Source organism: Myotis lucifugus, unplaced genomic scaffold (assembly GCF_000147115.1).
Source record: "Myotis lucifugus unplaced genomic scaffold, Myoluc2.0 scaffold_218, whole genome shotgun sequence".
In the NCBI taxonomy this organism is placed as follows: Eukaryota; Metazoa; Chordata; class Mammalia; order Chiroptera; family Vespertilionidae; genus Myotis; species Myotis lucifugus.
In genome coordinates, this window is record NW_005871266.1 from 310,305 (window position 1) to 326,484 (window position 16,180).

General features: G+C 58.9%; 2 protein-coding genes across 4 annotated transcripts in view; one reads left to right on the top strand and one right to left on the bottom strand.

Annotated features, from left to right (window-relative positions):
- The window catches only part of ORAOV1 (oral cancer overexpressed 1), a 49,842-nt gene that overhangs the window by 26,367 nt on the left and 7,295 nt on the right, over positions 1-16,180 (bottom strand). The gene's annotated exons all lie outside the window — the stretch shown is intronic.
- Positions 93-11,160, top strand: CCND1 (cyclin D1). Of its 2 annotated transcripts, none has more exons than XM_006098045.3 (5): positions 93-463; positions 1,945-2,163; positions 2,646-2,805; positions 6,244-6,392; positions 8,102-11,160. In XM_006098045.3, exons 1-5 carry the CDS (start codon positions 266-268, stop codon positions 8,264-8,266), a joined length of 891 nt encoding a protein of 296 aa, XP_006098107.1. In that variant the 5' UTR covers positions 93-265; the 3' UTR covers positions 8,267-11,160. The 2 variants fall into 2 exon arrangements, with proteins under 2 accessions (XP_006098107.1, XP_006098108.1); XM_006098046.3 differs by having other exon boundaries at positions 97-463; positions 1,948-2,163.

Consider the following 16,180-nt stretch of genomic DNA (forward strand, 5'->3'; position numbering starts at 1 on the left):
CCCCGCCCCCCCTCCCATTCTCTGCGCGGCTTTGATCTCTGAACAACAGTAACGTCACACCGACTATAGGGGAGTTTTGTTGAAAGTTGCAAAGTCCTGGAGCCTCCAGAGGGCTGTCGGCGCAGTAGCAGCGAGCAGCAGCGTCCGCGCGCTCCGGCAAAGGGCAGAAGAGCTCGAAGGAGCGCGGGGCGCAGAAGCCAGAGCCGAGCGCAGACCGATCCCTCGACCCACCTCCCGCCCCAGACCACCCAGTAGAGCCCCAGCCATGGCACACCAGCTCCTGTGCTGCGAGGTGGACACCATCCGCCGGGCGTACCCCGATGCCAACCTCCTGAACGACCGGGTGCTCCGGGCCATGCTCAAGGCAGAGGAGACCTGCGCGCCCTCTGTGTCCTACTTCAAGTGTGTGCAGAAGGAGATCCTGCCGTCCATGCGGAAGATCGTGGCCACCTGGATGCTGGAGGTGCGGGGCTCGGGTGGCTCTCTTAAGACCCCTGCAGCTTGTTGCCCACACCCACATTTCTTTGCCACTCATCTCCCCTTTTCTCCCACTCTAACTTTGAAGTTTGCCGGGGTTGTTGCTAGGAATCGTATTTTCAAAATATATAGATGTGGGTATTTTTTTTTTTTAACTAGGAAGGAGTGGGGGCGTTAGAAATACCCTTTCCTGGGGGGAGGGGAGCAGCCGGCGAGGGGTCCCACGGGGAAAACCAGTGCCAGGCGCACCCCAGTTGGCTAGAGGGTGCGGGCGCACAGGCTGGGCGCCCTTTGTGGCCCCCGCCTGCGCCAGAGCCCCGCTGCGCCTCCACTCCCAGCCGCGGAGCCATCAGCTTCATGGGGAAGGGGGCACATATTTGACTTTTAAATTAATATCCGTGGACACGTATGCAAGGGCCGCTCATGCCAGTATTATGCGCCATCTTTGTTCTTTTATTGCAAAGCTAAAGTTTATTAATAATTGGGGGCTGGGTGGGGGAGGGGGACAGCCGGCGAGGCGCTGGAGCCGCGGCTAGGGGCCGTGCGGTTGCGAAGAACTGGTGGGAGGGATGCGGGGACCGAGCACGGGCATTTTGGGGGACCCCACTCAGGAAGGGGGGCTCTTTGTTCAAGCAGCAAGTCCCGGGGTGCCCTGCATGGCCAGCCTGAGCCAGCGAGCACACCGGGCTGCAAGGTCGCGTGGCCCCCAAGGCTCTGAGGATTGACCCCCGTCTGCAGGGGTCTCCGCTTGGGTGATCTGTCTGGAGCGAGCCAGAGGCTCAGGTCACATTTTCAGACTTTCAGTGGGCGCCTGAGGAACCCACAAGTATTTTTAAATAATTTTTGAAAGTGCGGCGTGGTGCCCTTGTGAGAGAGAAACGGTGCCCGCGCCCAGGGAGGGGGGGGACCCTGATTTTGAATTCCTGGGGATCTCCCCGGAGCCTGCAACGAGCTCCAGACCCCCGGCTCTGGTAGAGGGCCGTTCGGTGGTCATTTTCAGGGGTTTTTTATGTACCCAGGTATTTTTTTTATATTTTTAAATATTTTTTGAAAAGATGACGTCTGGGGAAATGCGGCGCGGCAGCCTGGGACGCCACCTTTGTGTCTCGCAGGCGCTGCGAGCGTGGAGCCCAGCCCCCCGGCCCCACACCCCATTTGATGCGACCCTGGCCCAGGCGGGCCCCCTAGCACCCACCCGGGCCAGGGTCCCCAGGGCCGGCAGCCCGCACACAGCGCACGCTGCCCAGCCGTGCCCGCTCCCGCTCCCGCCGAGCCAGGCTTCTGGGCTTTCCCTTTCAGTTTCAGTAGGTGGGTATGGGGGACACTCGGGGGAGGTAGCGCATCAACGGAAGCGCCTGCCGCCCCCTCCCCGACCCTCCGTGCGCTCGGAGACCCACGAGCTGGGTGGGGGGCGTGGGGTTCCGCAAGGGGGGCCCGGCGGCGGCAGTCACGGACCCGGTACCCCAGCAGGTCTGCGAGGAGCAGAAGTGCGAGGAGGAGGTCTTCCCGCTGGCGATGAACTACCTGGACCGCTTTCTGTCGCTGGAGCCGGTGAAGAAGAGCCGCCTGCAGCTGCTGGGGGCCACCTGCATGTTCGTGGCCTCGAAGATGAAGGAGACCATCCCCCTGACGGCGGAGAAGTTGTGCATCTACACCGACAACTCCATCCAGCCCGAGGAGCTGCTGGTAACCCCACCGCCACCCGACACCCCGTTAGCCAAAGGACCCCGGGATGGGAGGAAGGACGGGAGACCCTACTACCGGGCCCCTTCCGAGGAGCGAGCGGAACCCCGCCGCCCCCCATCCCCGCCGCCCCACCTCACTTTTGCTTCCACTCCCAACGCGGCTGAATTCCTAGCGCGGCCGAAAAGTGGACGGTGCGCGCCCTCTAGCGTCCACAGCATGGGCAGCGCGCGCTAAGGACAAGGTCTTGCGGGCGTTCCCCTACTGTACGGGAGATCTTTTTCTGTCGCCACGTGTGAACTGTCATCTGAATAATGAGCAGGAGTCTTTTCACGGGTCACATTCGCTTTTTTGATCTGGGATTGCATGTTGCCCCCCATTTCCTGGATCCCCATCACTTCTCTCCAGACCCCGGCCCCACTCCCTCCCCCCCACACCCCCGAAGTTCCCCTGCACTTTTCATGTTTGGTCACCCATTCTTACAGCACATGGAGCTGCTGCTAGTGAACAAGCTCAAGTGGAACCTGGCGGCCATGACCCCCCACGATTTCATTGAACACTTCCTCTCCAAAATGCCGGTGGCTGAGGTCAACAAGCAGATCATCCGCAAACACGCGCAGACATTTGTCGCCCTCTGTGCCACAGGTAGGGTGGCTGGCTGGTGGGCTGGCCTGATCTCCCTGGGTGCTCCTGGCGGGGCTTCTTGCCTTCTGCCTCAGTTTCCCCACCAGGCCCCTTCTGTTCTCAGAAGTGCTCCTCTTCCCCTGTTCTGTTGAGCAGAGGGCTCTGACTGTAGGGGAGGCGGCGGGGGGTGGGGTGGGGAGGGGGTGTCCTCCTGGGGTTGGGTGGCTGGTCTGCCTGTGTCCAGCTGCCTTGGTTTCTGCTCCCCCGGCCTGCCTCTCCCCACCTCTCTCTAGTCCTTTCCTATGTCCTCAAGGAGTCTGAGCTTTGGGGCCCCCTTCTGGCCTCTCCCAAGCTGGGCCGCCTGCCAGGGGCGCCTACAGGGGTGGGGAGCCCAGGCCGCCAGTGCCTGCACCACGTGCTCTGGGCCCGCCAGCTCGGCCCTCCCTGAGGCCCTGTTAGGGGCGCCTCAGCTGAGCCTTGGGAGGAGGAGCTTTGGAGCAGCCTGCTGCTGTGGTTGACGGCAGGGGGCAACATTCCCTCCCCTGGCACTGCCCTGGTCCCAGATCCGGCGGCAGCCAGCCTTTCAAAACCAAGGGTGGGGAGACACACACACACACACAGACATACACACACACACACACACACACACACACACACACATACACACTGTTGCCTCCAAACCCGAGGGTGGGCACACACACACACACACACACACACAGTGTTGCCTCTAGCTTCCCCAGCCCCGATCCTGACCCCCTGGGACTGCTTCCTGTTCTCCCTGGAGACCCTGACCGTAGGCCCCAGGCCCCATCCCACTTCAGACGTCACATCTCTGGGACTTACTCTGGGCAACCTAAGGGCCACACTTTATCCAAGGGGGAGGCTGACCTCTGGTGTCCTCCCCACCCCCAAGAGGCAGAGCCCCAGCCTGGCAAGTCCTTGCACCCTCCTGATGTCTGGGTGCTCTGGTGGCTGGTATTTCTGGGTTAGGCGAGAGTTGGGAAGATTCTGCTGGCCTCCCACCGCCCTCCGCGTCCTTCCAAGTGAGGCGTGGGGGCCCAGGAGGAGAAGCCAAGGACGCTGCTGACCTGGATGGACCCGACTGGGGCGCCCCTTCTCCAGGCGCTCCAGCTCTGGCCCTTGGGCAGGGGTGGGGAGCTTCCACAGGCTGTCCCACCTCCCTCACTGGGGAGCCTCCGGGAGGGGCCTCCAGAGACTCTCAGCCAGCCTTTTATGGAGCTGAAAGTTGTTGGGAAAAACAGCAAGTTTCCTGGAGATAATAGAGGAGTGGTTCTTGCACACCCGCCCCTCAGGATGGCTGGGGCAGCCTGGAGCTCCCCCGCTCCCGAGATCCCCCGGACAGCGGGGTGTGTGGCCTGTGAGTGCTGGCAGTGAGGGAAGCAATCCTGGCACACAGGCTGCAAACTGGCTTTGGTCCAGCTCCCTAGCTGCCCACGTGGGGCCCAGCAGGCACCCGGGCCTTCTGCTCAGATACCTGCGGTGACCCAGGTTGTTGCAACCATTAACTCCAGGGCGGGGCCCCAGAGGGAGCAGCAACCAGCCAGGTCCCTCGGAAGACGCTCAGGGCCCTGGTCCTGACTGTGCCCCCACAGTTTGGAGGTGACTGAGATGCAGTCGTGCCCTTAGTCACAAAGGGGCCTCTCAGATGGGAGTGACGTCATTGAGCTCAAAAACTAACATGTTATGTGAGGTGGGCGTGAGCAAGGCCCCCACTGAAAGGTGCCATGGGGTCGGGGTGGAGGGGGGGGGGGCTCTGCTCTCCCTACACCTGGAGACCCGGCTTCCTGAGTCCCTGCACATGTGCACACGCCACCGCCTGGCTTTTCCTTAAACGTGTACGTGCATGTACACTGGAGCCTTTCCTATTTTTTTCTTTTTTCTTTTTGGTTAATCTTCACCTGAGGATATTTTTCCATTGATTTTTAGAGAGAGTGGAAGGGAGAGGGAGAGACAGAGAGACATCGGTGTGAAGGAGACATCTCGATTGGTTGCCTCCTGCACGCGCTCTGACCAGGGCTGTGGAACCTGCAACCAGGGTACATGCCCTTGACCGGAATCAACCTGGGACCCTTCAGTCCGTGGGCTGACGTTCTATCCACTGAGCCAATCCAGCCGGGGCTGGAGCCTTTCCTCTTGCTGTACTGGATGGCAAAGATGCCACACCCAGCACCGGCTCCAGGCTCAGGGTCCCCAATTCCCCCCATTAAGATGCTGAAATCAGTCCCCTCTCTCCACCAATAATCCAGGTGCGACAAAAAGGCAGCCTTGGCCATAGCTGGTGCTACTGAGGTGCCCGTACTGACTCCCTCCTCTGTGACAGTCCCAGCTCTAGGGGCTCAGGGAGGGGGGAGGGCGGGGGCCCGCCCTACCAGGTGGAGAATTTCCCTACAGTTTGGGGCGGGAACAAGCTGACTCCGGGGAAGATGAAGTGGGGACCAGCGCTGATTTAGGATGCTGGCTGTGCCTGGGTTGGGCCTCGCAGGTGGAAGTTTGAGGGTTGCAGGGAGAGGGGAGGCACCCCTGGATCTGGGGGAGGCTCGGCCGGTGCAGGTGAAGACCCTAGAGCAGTGGTTCCCAACCTTTTTTGGCCACGCCCCACCTAAGCATCTCTCAAATCCTGATTGCCCCTCCCCCGTGACATATAATTCTTATTATTCAAAAAGTGAACTCCTATTCATGTGGAGGAAGCCTAAAAGGCCATTCACTTGGTCTAAACAAGCTTCCAAAGAGCATGGCATCCATGAAAGAGAAATAAAAGAACGAAAGGACAGTTGAAGTACTGAGGAAGAAATTCTTAAAAATAATAATATGAAGTGATATGAAGAAATAGCAAATAAAGCAAATAAAGTTTCAAAACATAATAGATAACTGAAATGCATAAATATGTCACAATATATATTTATATACTGTACATGAGGCCTCTAGAGCCATAGAAATGCAAAGAATCCACTGTTAATAACTCCTCGAATTGCCCCCCTGTGGGCGTGTGCCCTACGCTGGGAACCACTGTTCTAGCAGGTCTCTGTCCGTGTGCCGGTGCAGTCACTTAGAGGCGACACCTCTGCTCCCTGGCGGGCTTGGCATCGTTCACTTGTGTAAATGGGCTCCATGTTCAAAAGGCTCATGCTGACAGGACCAAGTGCCCTGACCAGGCCTCTGCTGTTGGTGTCAGACGGTGGGACTGGCCAGGGCTGCTTCAGGGCTCCGTTAGTGAGTGAAGGGCACCAGCTCCCGCCTGAGGCACATCCGGAGCCCCAGGGCCTTTTCTGGGCCCGGGTGGGAAGAAGAGCTGGGTTGCAGGGACTCCCACACTTCCTCAGCCAGACCCTCGAGTGAACACCCAGGCAGCTGTTTGCTGGGACAGGCCCTGACGGGCACGGATCACAGGGATCCTGCCGTGTCCCCACTCACGGCCCCTTGCCTCTCCCTCTGCTGCAGACGTGAAGTTCATTTCCAACCCGCCCTCCATGGTGGCTGCCGGGAGCGTGGTGGCCGCAGCGCAAGGCCTGCACCTGGGAAGCTCCAACAGCTTCCTGTCCTATCACCGCCTCACGCGATTCCTCTCCAAAGTGATCAAGTGCGACCCAGTAAGTGATCGGGCACCCCTCCTGCACGGGCAGGGGCGGACCTGCTGGTCCCGGGGATGGGATGCCCAGTGCTGGGTGCTGCAGCCACAGTTCGCTCAAGGGGAATGCTTGGACTAGTGCCGGGGCCCCCGAGAGGACGGGCTGGGGGCACAGGGCCAGGCACAGGCCGACAGCGCCAGCTTCACCCACCTCTCCTGGGGACTCCTTTGGAAGAAGCACCTCCCAGAACTTGCAGACAGGCCCTCGGGAGCCATTGAGGCCTCCGAGAAGAGGGGCCGGGCCGGCAGTGATGCGCACCCTCATGGGTGTGCGGTGGGCCCAGGCGAGCTTTGTCTGGGCCACAGTGTAGATGCCAGTAAACAGCTGCTGTGAAAGGGCTCCTGTGAGGTCTGAGGTCGTGACCGTGGGCCCTCTGGGCGCTGCTGCTGCAGTTAGAGCCAGAGGCGGTGGTGATATCATTAAAAGTGCCATTGTTTTATTCCCACTTTATTGCTTTCCTTAAAGAATTAAAATAACAATTACAAGGGTTTATGGCATTTACCAAGTTAGACCAGAGTGGTTTGGTGGGAGTGAGTGACCGTTAACCCCAGTCCAGGTCTGGCTTGGGATGCCTTCCTGTGGCCCACCCTGGAGCGTTTGGGAGGCTCTGGCCCCCAGGCAGGTGCCACCTCACCCGTACCACTCAGGGAAGGAGAGGAAGGGTGTGAGACAGACACCTGCCTGTCCTCTGGCCAGTGGCACTAGGAGGGTTGTGTCCCCAGAGGGCTCGTTCTTGTCTATAGAGATGGACTCCCCTCTGCCTCTTGGCGCTCACGCTCACTTCACTCTCCAACAGCTGAGGGAGGGGGCGGGGAGCATGCTCACTAGAAATGCCACCAATTGCGGGTGGGCGGGGAATCAGTTGAGGCTGAAATGTGTCCGTCTGGTTATGCAGTGACAGACATTGCTCAACTGAGACAGAGATACCCCTAAGGGGGGGAGGGGGAGGGGGCCCACCTGGGTTGTCTGCCTTTCTCCAAAGCTGGACCTCAGGGACCAAAGTCAGCTCATCGCAGGGTGGGGCTGAGGTCCAGGTGGGCACTACGCAAGGCCGGTGCATCATCCAGGATGCAGGCCGAGCCGTATAAAGGGTCCCAGGCCACCCAACAGTCATTCACAGTCAGGCACAATTAATGCCTTTGATGGCCATTCACCACCGAAGGCTGGGTCCACCGTGGGGCTGACAGCAGAGGTTAAGTCCAAAAAGCAGGGCTCACAGGGCCTCCCTGCCCTGGATGAAACGGCTGGATTCACCAAGGACAGTGGCGGGGCCAGTGGGAACGCCGGGGCCAGAGACCAGAGCCCGGCAGTGGGATTCCAGCGAGAGGCCAAGGCCCTGCTGCTGGGCACACAGGAGCAGGCGGGGGAGGGGAGGGGTGCAGGACAGGCGCATCTCCGTTCACAGACGATGGCCAGCAGCCCTGTGGTCCTCGGCCCTGAGTGGGACCATCACTGCCCGGCTGGCATGTGGGCTCCTCAGGCTGGCAGCTGCTGGACACAGGCCCATGAGGGTCTGTCCTGGGGTTCGGGGGACCAGCTGGGGGGCGGAGGGGCAGCAACTTCAGGTCAGCCTCACTGCTAAATCACCATCCAGGTTATGGTGTGTGGGGGATGGGCCCTCCCTGTGGGCCTCCTTCTGAGGCCCTGTCCCCCTGCCCGCTACCCCCTAGGACTGCCTCCGGGCCTGCCAGGAGCAGATCGAAGCCCTGCTGGAGTCCAGCCTGCGCCAGGCCCAGCAGAGCCTGGACCCCAAGGCCGTGGAGGAGGAGGAAGAGGAGGAGGAGGAGGTGGACCTGGCCTGCACACCCACCGACGTGCGCGACGTGGACATCTGAGGGGGCTGGCGGAGGGAGGGGCCGGCCCCGGGGGCTCCCCTGCTGGATGCGCCCCTCCCGGACGGGCCACGCCAGAAGGGAAAGCTTCCATCTTCTGTTGTTTTTTTTCTTTGCTCTTTCTCCTTTCTGTCTCTGACTTAAGCAAGAGGAAAAAAAAAGTACCCAAAACTGTCGTTAAAAAAAATAAGAAAAAAATAGTAGTTGCATAACCCCAAGCTCTAGGGGGGAGGGAGGGTTGTGCTACAAAAATAGAGGACTTTATAGCCCATAATCGACTAGTTTTGTAGGACTGTTTGTGTCTGCGTTGTAAGGGTAGGCATTAACACAAGGAGCGAGTCTGCAGGGGGGCTTAGATTTGATTGATGTGTTTAAAGCAAAAAAAAAGCATAAAAACGTTCTAAAAAAATTCAACAAACCATGTTTAAAGTAGAGGAGGGTTTTTAGATAGAAAAATGTATTCTTGTGCTTTCCTGAGGGGCACGGCTTTAAGGCGGTTGTAGGCATCCTGTATCTCGCTTGCTCATGCATGTAGTCACTTTATAAGTCATTGGTGCGTGTTTATTTCGTAGGTAGGCATGTATGTAACCTCTTCACCTTGTCCATGGCTGATGTAACCTATCGGGTAGTGTAGTTGAGCATCACCGAGTGCTAATCCTCTTTCTTCCCGTGGACCGGCCACCTGAGCGGGCGTCGGGCGCCGGCCAGCGCGTACGCTCTTACAAGAGAAGCCGAAATAGCAGCGTCACAGATTCTATTTTTTTAATCCTCGCATTTTTGTAGTTACCTGTTGAGGAGGCGCTGTCGGCCGCCAGGCCTGCAGCCTGCTCAGATCCAGGTGAAACCCACAGCCCGCTTGTTTGTCTCCTTCTCAATGTTCTAAACCCATTCCATTTCAAAGCACTTTGGGTCCGGCAGTTCTGGGGAAGGTCTCTTGTTCATGGGTGGAGAGGGGGGTGGTTCCCAGTGGAATGGCTGGGATATCCACGTGCGCGTGCGCAGACAGGATCGCAAGGCCCGTGCAAGTCGCCACGGAGTTCGCGAGGGGGTGTTGTGGAAGCCGAGGTTCCAGTCCAGGAGAAAGTGTGCGTTCTCACGTTGCCAGGATGTGACGTTCCTTTTCCCGTAGAGAGGTTCAAGTTTAGGAATCCTTTGGTGCCAACTGGTGTTTGAAAGTAGGAGCCTGCAAGGTTTACCTAAAGGACGTGTAGTTTAAGGGTTAGGAAGGTTATTAAACACTAAAATATGTAATTTATAGTTAAGGCTAAAAAGAGTATTTATTGCAGAGGATGTTCGTAAGGCCAGTATGATTTCTCAAGTAAATGCACTCTCCCCTTGATTCAAACACACAGCCTGCTGCCTTTCTGTGGCAGGCTTGATACCGCTTAGAGAAGTTAGGTCCTTTCATAGGAGAAGGGGGAAACTCCCCAGGAAAAAAAAAAAAACACAGACATGTTGATCCAGCCTGTTTGGTGTTCCCCAGCGTGAGCCCATCTGAGAGGCATCAGGTACAGGAGAGTTAGGGTCCCTGAATCAAGCTGTTTGAGCATCGTCTCACCCCCACCCCTCCTTTAAAGAAATGTTAGCAACCAGTAGACAATGCACATCTTGGCTCTGGACCTTTGAGTAATGACTAAGTGGTGCGTGTTGAGGGAGGAGGCGAGAGCGCCCAGCCTGGTGCTGGGAGAGGATGTGAGGGAGGAAGTGCGGGAGGGGAGGCAGGCGGGACCACGGAGGGACAGGCTGCGCACCCCGTTTCTTATTCGCTGCTATCGATGACTTCCCAGCGTGTTTGGAAACAGACTCACCACGCTTCTTTGTATCTCTCACATTGTTTTGCTGCTATCGGAGGATCAGTTTTCCTGTTTTACGACGTCATATACTGCCATGTTCTAGTTTTAATTTTCTCATAGAAAAATGTATTACGGATGCCTTTTTTTTTTTTTTGGTAGACTTTTTTTTTTTTATGTGATCAATTTTGATGTAATGTGATTACTGCTCTATTCCAAAAAGGTTCCCGTTCCACGATACCTCATGCTTCACTTAGCCATGTGTAGACCAGCGGTCAGGCCCCGTCTGGCCCCGCGGCCTCCTGCTTCGGCAAACAGACACTCAGACGAGATCCCCGACGGGCCTGGTGGGGACGGGCGCCGGGTTGCGTGCGGGCGGCCACCCGGCGTCTGAGGACCAGCCAGTGTCCGTGTCCGCGTCCTTCCCTGCGCCCGTTGCGCGGGACTCTCCATCTGCCCTAGCATCGACCATCCTAGTAGCTTTTACGGCTGTGTTGTTTGCATATAGCTATGAAACTTGCATTATTATTATTATTGTAACAAGTATGTCTTGTGTGCCGTGGTGGTGCTGTGCCCTGGACCGGTCCCGGCCTCTGGAGTCGCCGTTTCCGGGCTGTGGAAGCTGTCATGTCCCAGTGCTCTCTGTTCTGTTCAGGGCCGCATGATGCTAACGACAGAGGCTGCAGATCTCGCGGGAGCCAGCCCGTGGTGCCGTGTGCCCGAGTTGCCTAGCATGCTGCCGAACCAAAAGAACCTGCACCCTTGGTGGCCCTGCCCAAAGGGATGGCCGTGTGCTCCGAGGCCCCGCTCCGCAGGACCCCAGCTTCCGCTTACCTCAACTCTTCTGGCTGCAGCATCTGTGTCTGAACCAAACCGGGTCCTTGAGGACGGCCCGTCCTAGGTCTGTCCCAGTGGCGGGTCGGGAGCACCACGGAGTCTGTCCTGTGGCCATCAAATCTGTGAGGGTCTGGCAGGTGGGCACTTGGTCTGTGTGTGGTTTTGGTTGCACACGGCGGCGTTTCCCAGCATGGACATGTAACCAGCACATTTCCAGCGGAAAACAAGACAAACATGAAAAGTCTAGAAATAAAATTAGTAAAAACCCCATCGTGGTGCCTGTTTCCTGGGGCAGGCGGGGTGCCAGGGGCACAGAGCCTGGTGCTGAGGGCTCCTGGGCTGGGGGTGACAGGCAGGCAGGATGCCAGGTCCTCTGTTGTGGGGGGCTGCCCTGTGCACTGTGGAGTGTGTAGCTGCATCCTTCACCTCTGCCCACCAGATGATGGCACCTCCCCAGTTGTGACAACAGAAACGTCTCTGATGTTGCCAGCTGTCCTCAGTGGTCCAGGAATGGGTGAAGCTCACAGCACAGGGGTTGGGGGGGGTGCACTTGGGCCCCAAGAAGACTTTAGGGAAGCAATTGCTTCTGGCCGGGTGACGTGACTGCCTGGTGGTCAAGACCGTCTTCCAGCTGCATTTCGCCAGTCCGCCCTCCCAGGCTGTTTGCAGATAGGAAAATAAACAGGTCCAGCCTTCATTACCCCTCTCCTGGAGCAAATGGCTGTTTGCTCTCGGTGAGTCATGGTTCTGAGGCCCAGGCTCCTGGAGAGCACAGCACTATGTCCAGGCTGTGCTCCGGTGGCCGTTCACACGGACTGGTGACCGGGAGGCTGGTGGACACCTGTGGCAGCTACCTCGGTGTCAGCGCACTGGGCGGGTGTCAGCAGGCCTTGGTCCCAGCTTCCCGGAGGTGGGGGTCCCCCTGTGTGTCCGTGCCCCTGGCTGTCAGATAATTCAGTGAGTGCTGGAGAACAGCTCTAGCCCAGGTTACCTGTCAAGGATGTCACTACTTGTCAACTCACTGCGGCCTGTGTGAACTGCCCTGCCCTGCCCAGGAGGGCTCTCCTCGGGGCTCCCCGTGGGCACCCACGAGGCTGGCAGGGCACTGGGGCTTCTGGGAGGAGGTGTGGTGTGGAGGGGCTGGAATTGCTGGGTGGGATGGGACACGAGGCCAGGCTGCCTCGGGAACCTGCAGGGTGCTCCAAAAGGGGATCCCAGGTGGCAGGAGGCCAAGGGACAGTCAAGTCCGGAGAAGGCGCCTTGAAGGTCAGGTCCGGGGCCACACCATTGTGGCAGCTCAGCCCGGGACGAGCTAGGCATGTTGATGCAGGGGGCCCAGCGACGTCTGTGGCCTCCACGTGTGTACAGGGGGCTGAGCAGTGGCTCTGACACCACCAGGGCCCAGGGCATGTTGAGGAGCAGTCCTGGGGGAGAGGCAACAGTCTGAGGGTTGAGTCCCAGCAGGAACCGGGAGAGAGAGGAAGAGGGAGAGCGCCCTGCACGGGTGAAGGCCTGGGCTGGGCTGCGATGCATGTAGCATTCAGGGTCCCTGTGCGGAGGCTGTGTGAGGGCTGCCTGGTGGACAGAGTGGAAGGCAGGGGCATGAACCGGACACAGCCCCCGACGGGCTGCACAACTACAAGCACAGAGGTCTGGGCCAAGCAAGGGGGGTCCCGTGTCCCCCACAGCCCTGGCTCCTCTGGGAAGCCCCCATGGGAGGTGTCTAGAAGGCTCTTCTTCTGGGTGATGCCTCGGGCCCTGACCTCTCAAGCCACCCACAGCCCCTCAGGTGCCCGCGCACACTCATGTGATGGCAGTGAAGGCCCGTGCCTATGGCGAAAATAAAAACTGAACTGTTAGGGACTTCCTTGCCCCTGCTGCAGCCCCACTGCCCTCACCTGGGCCTGTCCGGCCTCCCAACCCAGCTCCCTGCTAACCCCTCCTGGGGCTGCTGGCTCCTCTGGCTCCATCCAAGGTCCTAACACCTGGCCCTTCTCCCCCCTTACTCCCCATCTGGCTCCCTCCTCCATCTTCCCTAGCCTGTTTCCACCCATGACTCCTGCCTCCACCTCTGAGCCCAAGGAGCTCCCCCTCTGCTCCCTCTCCAGGCTCCTGCCAGACCCCACCACGTGTGCCCTGGGTGTGAGCCTCAGGACAGGCGTCCCACCGATGCTCTGCCCCCAATGCCAACCTGGCAAACACAGTGGGTACTGAGAAGTGGGAGCTGAATGGAAGGGGCGCGAGTGTCCCACAGGTCACCCAGATGCCTTGTGAGTTAGAGAAAGAGACCGCCCTGCCTGACCCAGCTGGCAGGGGTGGGGGTGGGGGGTAGAGGACAGACCCAGCCTTGTGAGGAGGTGGGGGCAGGGGGCTCTCCAGGGACCCAGCAGAACCAGGAGGCCCCAGGATCCAGCGGGGCTATGCGATAGATAGTGGGGCTACGCGATAGATAGCGGGGCTACGCGATAAGGACAGACAGTTCCTTGCTGGGGCCATGGAGGGGAGAGGTGGGGCCCAGAGCAGGCAGCTCCAGCTGAGATCACAGCCGTGAGGCCCCTGGGGGCGGCTGCAGTGCAGAGCCCCCCACACCCCTCGGAGCCCGTCCTGCAGACCATCCGTCCCAGCAGCGGGCTCTGCTGCGTGGGGGTGCATCCCGCAGGCCGGGCAGCCTCTGAGCACACAGGGCCCTGTCATCCCAGGAATGTCTTTGATCAGGTTTACACTGAGGGGAAGCAGAGCAGGGCCTCTAATCCGTTCCCACAGTCCCAGCGCTGGCCCCCAGCCCTGAGCCACACCAGGGCCCAGCACACAATAGCCAGGGGGCGGGGGGCGGGCAGCTCCAGGCTCGGGCCTTGAGGCCCACATCCGGGGGCACTGTCCCCGCCACTCTCCACTCTGGAGGAGGATGGGGAAGAGAACTCTGCAGCCCTCCACTGTCGCTGCGGTCAGCCCTGAGCCTGTCAAAGACAGCAGCGACCATCAATCCTTTTCTACCTCAGCTAAGGCAGCTGGGACACGTCTCCACCGCAGGCTCCTCAGGCTCCTGAGAGCCCAATGGTCTGACCCCAGGACCCCCACCCTGGAGCCCGTGAGGGCCAGTTTCCCTTCCCAGCTGCCATCACGGGACGAGAACTGCTCACGTTCACTGAGCAGACTGGGCACCAGGCACGGGTTAGTGTCCAACGTAAGGTTTCTCCCTAAATCTTGAAACAACCCTCCCAGGGTAGGCGACAGGCAGGGGGCACACCGGTGAGTGGGCCCTCTGGAGCCCACCTTCCCACCGGTGTAACTCTCCCCTTTTCTGGGTCAAGGGTCAGCAGATAGGCTTTACTGGCTATCCGGTCTCTGTCCAACCTCAGCCGCTGAGCAGAGCACCACAGGCCATGGCAAACGAATGAGTATGGCTGCGGCCAGGCGAGCCTTCTCCGCCAAACGGGCAGCAGGCTGAGTATGGGCTGAGGGGGTTGGCTTTCTGGTCCCTGTGGCAGAGGAGAGGCGAAGTCACCGAGCCAGGGTCACACAGCCGGGAATGCGTCCCGGGCCAGGGCGGTCTCGGGAGCCTGCACTCCTGTCCATCCCGGGCTGCCTCGGAGAAGAAAGGGCACGGCCTTCAACAGTGGGCTTGAAAACGCACAAAGCCTGCGTCTGACTCCACCCAACGCCAGCGAGCACTGCAGCCCAGACAGAGAAAGGGGCCTTGTCCGTGTCCTGGGGCTGCCGTAACCAATGACCACAAACTGGGTGGCTTAAAACAGCAGCAGTTCTCTCACAGTTCTCGAGGGTGGTCGTCTGAAATCAAGGTGTCGGGTCTCTGCTCCCTCCCAGCTCCCGGCGGCTGCGGGCACTCCCCCCCAGTCCTTGGCTAGCTCATTGCTCTGATCATGGCCTCCGTGTCCTCGTGGCCATCTTTCCCCTGTGGTCTGTCTTCATGGAGCTGGGGAATGAGGGAGTGGGAAGAGGGCAGGGACGGCTTCCTGGAGGAGGTGACCATCGCACAACTAGCTTTGTGAGTTTTCATGTGACCTCAACACGACCCTGAGAACACCACTGTAATTTAGAGATATCAAAAACTATGATTAACAGGCCAGGACCTCCCAATTTCCAGTCATTCGGGTCCTTAATGAATGAAGAGAGGAACTGGCCTGCGACCCGGGGGACTGAGTCACTGAGCTGGTATGACTGATCACAGGACAGAGAGGCCAGAAAGAGGGGCGTGCTTCCCCCTGACCGGCGACAAGGGTTCCTAGAAACTCGGTCTAGCTCTCCAAGAAGGGGCTAGGCAGGCACAGTCAAGTCCAGTGTCTGGAGACCCTGAGGATCGCTGAGGCAGCTCAGCCCGTGTGATGGGAACAGAGGAGGAAGTGGCTGCCCACGCTCACACTAACACCTGGATGGGAGAGGCTGAGCTTGAGGGGGAGGGAGAGGAGGGACGTGGGCAGGAGGGACCAGTAACTGCTGACAGGCGGCCGGGGCGGGGTCACGGGGAACTGACCCTTGCCTGAGCATCACGGCACCATTCTTTCCCAGTAGCAGTTTCTACATGTGCCGATGAAACAGGTGGACAGAACGCTGCGCCTTCCTCTGTACCTAGACCCCAGTACCCCAGGAAGTACTGGCTGGATGTCGAGTTATAAATAGTCCCAGACGGCCTTTTGCTTTAAAATACACTGTTTATTTTTTTTCCTCCAATTGTAAAAATAATACATTATAAAAGCAGATAACAGAAGACACAAAATCCACCAAGGAAAGCAGCAGAAACCCTGACGCCCACCACCTGGAGAGCCCGGGTGGGGTGTGCGCCCCAAGGACCAGCAGAAGGCAGTGCCAGGGCAGCAATGCAGGTCTGCCTCCCCCTCCCCGCCCCCCTCTCTCTCAGCACTCGGCAAGGGCACAGAGTGGGAAGAAAATGCCGGTCAGCCCCGCAGGGACTCCCGGCCCCCGGTCCCCACGCCCAGGATAGAGTTCAGAAGGCGTTGTGGATGGACTGCAAGACTGGAGCAGACTCCTGGTCACCTGTTTATTCACCGTACTCCCAGCTTCAGAGGTACTCCCTCCTACAGGATCCCAAGCGAACGGCCTGGCATCTGCCTGGTCACGTGGGGGGAGGGAGGGGATGTTAACTGCAACAACCCTCCCTGGTTATATTATACTCTCTCACCCAGTGGAGCTCCCATCATTACAGTACGTGATGTCTTATTTGATCATTGAGATTGTTTTATATGTGGAAATACATCACAGCAGTTTCTCCCCACAAGAACAAAATTCCCAGAAGTCCAAAAATGAAGGTCAC